Source organism: Orycteropus afer, unplaced genomic scaffold, assembly GCF_000298275.1.
Source record: "Orycteropus afer afer isolate SDZICR_OR568_19922 unplaced genomic scaffold, OryAfe1.0 scaffold00623, whole genome shotgun sequence".
NCBI lineage: Eukaryota > Metazoa > Chordata > Mammalia > Tubulidentata > Orycteropodidae > Orycteropus > Orycteropus afer.
This window is the reverse complement of record NW_006922210.1, coordinates 376,033-380,797: the sequence shown is the minus strand read 5'-3', so window position 1 is coordinate 380,797 and position 4,765 is coordinate 376,033. Positions and strand designations below refer to the sequence as shown.

The window sequence follows — 4,765 nt, the reverse complement described above, 5'->3', positions numbered from 1 at the left end:
AACAACAACAACTTCCTACAACTACTGTTTTCACTGTCAGTCCCTTCATAACCTTTACCTGGACCTCTGCAATGACTGCGGTCCTAACCTAGCTCCTTCCTTCATGCCCATTTCTCTCAACTCTACTGTGTACAGTAAGCAATGTGGTCCTTTTAAAATACAAACCTAAGACGTCCTCCCGCTCTCTCCAATGCAGTCTTCACTCCTCACCTGGAGGAGCAAGGTCCTCCACAGTTTAACTCATACACTACTGGTGGGCTCTAGCATGGTTCCTAATTCCCAAATACTCAATGCTACTTCTCACTGCTCTGCATTTGTTCACACTGTCCTTGCTGCCTGGGGTGCCCATTCCCTTGTTCATCATATGGTTGACCTCTACACATCTTTTACTGCTGAGGAATGGCCCATGTCCTACCTCATCTCAACATACCCACTGATTAGAGGGTTCCTCGCTACTGGTGCTCACTGACCACCTTGACTGTGACCACCTTCTGTGTCCTGACTCTCCTATCACCTGACATTTTTCTAAAGGCAGGGTCTGTGACTTACTCACCTGGCACACAGGAGTTTAACAATGGTTTGCAGAATGAGTGAGAAAAGTGAAAATCATTTTTTTTATGCCAACAGTAGGTTTTGAGCTTACCATGTTATTACTGTTATTTTAATTATTATTATTCCATTTCATTACTCCAGCAAATTTAGCTGGGGACTCTATAAGGGGATATATCCCAGGAAGCACAGAAAAACACCCACCTGAGGGATTGCTCCCAAGAGCTCCTCTACACTATTGTAGCCATATGACTTGGGTTGCAGTGTTTCTCCAACATACTTGGTATAGGCCACAGAAAATTCATGGAGAAAAATCTGCTGGTAGTGGTAAGTATGAAGTAAAGACCGCACATTCTTTGCAAACAAATACAGACTTGTAAGCTTCACACATTCCTCTGTCTTATCATTAGTGAAAACCTAGTCCAAAAGGAAAAGCAAGATGAGAAACTCTGTGAGTGACTTCCTGCCCCTCTCAGAAGTGAGGATCTTTAGCTGAGAGTGAAAACATAAAAGTCAAGCGAGGCAATTAAACCTCATCTCCCAAACTGATTTTCAAAGGAATACTGTAATAGAGGACAATGACATCAACATTCTTTAAAACACAACAAAAGAGGGGGGAAAAAAACCCTACCACATAAGTCATCTAAAAGATACAAGGATAGCAAAATCTACCCTGGTATGGGACAAAAACACCTCAGAGTCCATCAGGCAAGCAGAACTTTAGTCTTGCCTTTGTCATTCAATTGTTCAGGGTTCCTTCACCTCCCTATGCCTCCATCTATCCGTCAATAAAACGGCCACTTGGTTTCAATGATCTCTAGGTCCCTTCTAGCTCTACACATTCTAATTTTTAGAAATAGCCAATTTGGCAGTTCCCATGATGGTGGTTCCAGAAAACTATTAGCACACATACCTCAACTAAGTAAGGTAGACTCTTTAGAAGTTCGGTCAAGGTCATAAATCCATATTCACAGGGGTTGAGAGGAGTACTGTGGGTGGTTTCATAATGTCTCTTTAGCTCATCAACAGAAATAAAGGTTGTACCTTCCCAAGACATCAACAATACCAGCAACTGGGCAGTGAGAGATCGTAGAGACTTTCGGTTGATCAGCTGAAGCTGTTTGCCAGATTCTGTATCAGCAACCTGTGGAAAATAAGAATTTTAAACTTTTCAGAACCCAAGAGAAACCACCTAGGTCATACCCAGCTCAGCTATTCTCATTTTGTTTAACGAGGCCAATAAAGAGAAAATCTCTAATTCTTTCTCTTAATCTGAAGTAAGTGAGTGGGCTTGCTTTTAGGTTCTTTGGGACATCAGACCAATCCTTCAGATAAGACTGGGGGAGAAACTGTTCTTTCCCTCTTGGCTCATAAACCAGAAACTTCCGTTAATACTTCCCTCTCTCTTAAGGCAATAGTGGTGGAAGAAACTGCTATCATCCTCTTTATTTTTTCGTTCTTTCCTTCCTTCGTTCGCCTCAAAATAGGAAAGAAATAACAGACAATGGACAGCTGACATCCACTGGCCCAAGCTCAACTCAGGAGCTGAGGGCTGCTGTGCTCAAGTGGGTACAGGGTGTGTTGCAGGTCAACACCCTCTATATCACTGCTCCCCAGACCCACCTTGCCCAAGGTCCAAACTGGGGTGATGGTGTAGAAGACCCACTCGGGGTCTACAAGGCAAGCTGCATTTTTCTAGTCCATCAATACCAGCCCCAAACTGGGATTTTGCTATCTGATTACATGTTTACTCCTTAGTTGTCTCAGATTCTCAAACAGAGATAAAGTGCACTGAGAGGGAACCCTTACAAAAAGACATTGGTTATCATTTGGGGAACAAATAGCATCTGAGAAACAAGTATCTAGTGACAGGCCAGCAGAGCAATTACTATAAGCCCTGGGGAGGAGGGGACGAATCCATGAATTGAGCCTTTCCTAGCACTGAAGAGGTAGGCCTTCAGTACTCATGCTTCTCAGGCACTGGTAAGTCAAAGAAATGTTTGCTACTTAGTCTATTTTTTCCTGGTTTTTCAGCCAGGACCAAAGTTCTCAAGGCCCACAGGAAGAGGTAGGTAATCATTAACTTGGAATATGGGGCTTTGGATTCTCAGAGGCAGGCAGAGGTGGGTGGCACTTAAGGAGCCAACACATGTTCAGTGAATCTTTATCTGGTTCTAAAAGTCATCCAGTGCTAAGGTAGGACTTATGCAGAGACTGTGTAGGTAGATTCCCCCTCCACCTACTTCCCTCTTCCTTCCCCTCCCTCTACCACAAACTTATCATGGTTGTGGATTTGTGGAGATCCAGACTATAGACTTCCTCTTCAGAAGTGGAGTTTAATCAACCAATAGATAAAAGTCCAGGGGAATGCAAATCACCTTCTTAGATGCCCAGACCATCACTATTACTCCAGTCTTTTAAGAAGAAAACACAAAAACCTGCTCCTTTGTTGCTACTTAGCAATACCTCTTGATTCTCAACCCTGCCTGCACATTAAAGCACCAGGGCAATTTCTAAAAAATGCCACTTCTCAGAGCACATTCAGACTAACTACATAAGAATCTTGGAGGCAGAGCTGAAGTCTGGGCATCAATGTTTCCCAGAAAGATTCTGGTGTGCAGCCAGAAGGAAGGAAATATTTCCCATTGTTGTTGCTCACAACCAACTCCCTAGTCATTCCTTACTCCTCAAAGTCTTTGGCCAGTTAGCTCCACTTAGCTAAAGTCAAAGCTCAAGTCAGTCTGTATCTCACTTGCTCTCTCAGTAGCATGTGACACTGCTGACCCCTTTGCTCCTGGGTTTCTGAGACATTAACACCCTCCTAGTGTACATCCTACTCTCTGGCAGCTCCTTCTCTGTCTCCTAGGAAGGGTCTTTCTCCTATGACCATAATGTAACTGGTTTGCTTCCAAAGCTGATAGGGGTGCTACCACTTTATGTTTTACTATTTCCTCTTTGTAGTGAAATTTCCTGGTCCGGTGGAGGTCTGAAACTTATCCAGCTGCTCTGCCTATAACAGGAGGGTCACTTCAGTCCACAATGGGGAAGCTTTACCAGCAAAAAAAGGCAATTCCAAGCTCTAGCTTGCTCTAAAATACACTTCTTAAGTGAGTCAGAATCTGGAGAGAAGAGATCTGTGATTACCAAAATACCTACAAATTTACAAGACAAAGATCTGTTTGAAAGGACCCAACTGCAGGCCAGCAGTGCTGAGAATGAAGCAATTGAGAGCAAATACTTAGATGAAGTGACCTCATCAGTTCAGTTCAAAACAGCACTACTTTAGCAAGGCTGCCTAAAGACACACAAAAGTGAGAACAGAATGGTAAACTGTTAAACTTAAGTCATGTTCTATTACCTAATAAGTACTAATAACGTCATGCAAAGCAAGTTGTCAAACAACAGTAAGTAGTACAAAGGAGTAAATGTAGAAATGCTACAGCACACATAAACACCCCAGTAAGGATTATGCCTATGTCAGTTTTATTCCACATAAAAAAAAAAAAAAAACCTCTTTACCTTCACAACATGACAGAGTTTCTGAGTTAAAGCCAAAACTGAGCTGACATCATAGTCTTGCAGACGAAATGTGTAGCCAAAAGTTTTACCATATTCTGTGAGTAGATCTGTCATCATAAGGCAGTTATCCTTTTGGGACCGAAGGAGTTTAACAAATTGGGCAGCGAGAGCTTTGAACCTTTCTACCTCTGTCAAAGTAAGGATTTTTTCTTCTCCACATTCCAGTACCTTAGAAAACACATAGGGAGAAGGAAATGGAGATAAAAGTTCACGGAATCAAATGGCATGAAAATGTATACAAACTAGTAATTATAAAGCACCTTTAAGCCTCAAAAATAGTATTACTAGTTCTCCAGCAAGATGGTGAACTAGGCAGAAAGACTGCACAGACCCTCTTCAACAAAGAAAAGGGAAACCAATTAACACAGGCACAGAAGATAATCCTGGACCCCTAAACCCTGAAGGGAAGGATGTAGAAGTGGACTAAACCCCAACTAGCAGAAGAATGTGCGTGAAAATACCAAAAAAGGAGACATATGGACCTGCGGTTTGGCAGTGATTCTGAGCGATCCTGACAGCACAGACAGCTTGGAGATTCCTGAGTGGTGGTAGGACCTAAGAATTAACCTAAAAATCACCCTGCTAGCCAGGGACTGCACAGAGGACTGTGCACGGTGGCTGGGGAATGAAAGGAAAA

At 42.7% G+C, this 4,765-nt stretch overlaps 1 protein-coding gene across 1 annotated transcript in view; it reads right to left on the bottom strand.

The window, feature by feature from the left end:
* MARF1 (meiosis regulator and mRNA stability factor 1) overlaps nucleotides 1–4,765 on the bottom strand; it is a 76,977-nt gene that overhangs the window by 21,153 nt on the left and 51,059 nt on the right. The window contains exons 20-22 of the mRNA XM_007956477.2: nucleotides 4,069–4,296; nucleotides 1,463–1,693; nucleotides 750–966 (exon numbers count right to left, since the gene is read on the bottom strand). Coding sequence (XP_007954668.1) covers nucleotides 750–966; nucleotides 1,463–1,693; nucleotides 4,069–4,296 — 676 coding nt within the window. The remainder of the gene's footprint in view (nucleotides 1–749; nucleotides 967–1,462; nucleotides 1,694–4,068; nucleotides 4,297–4,765) is intronic.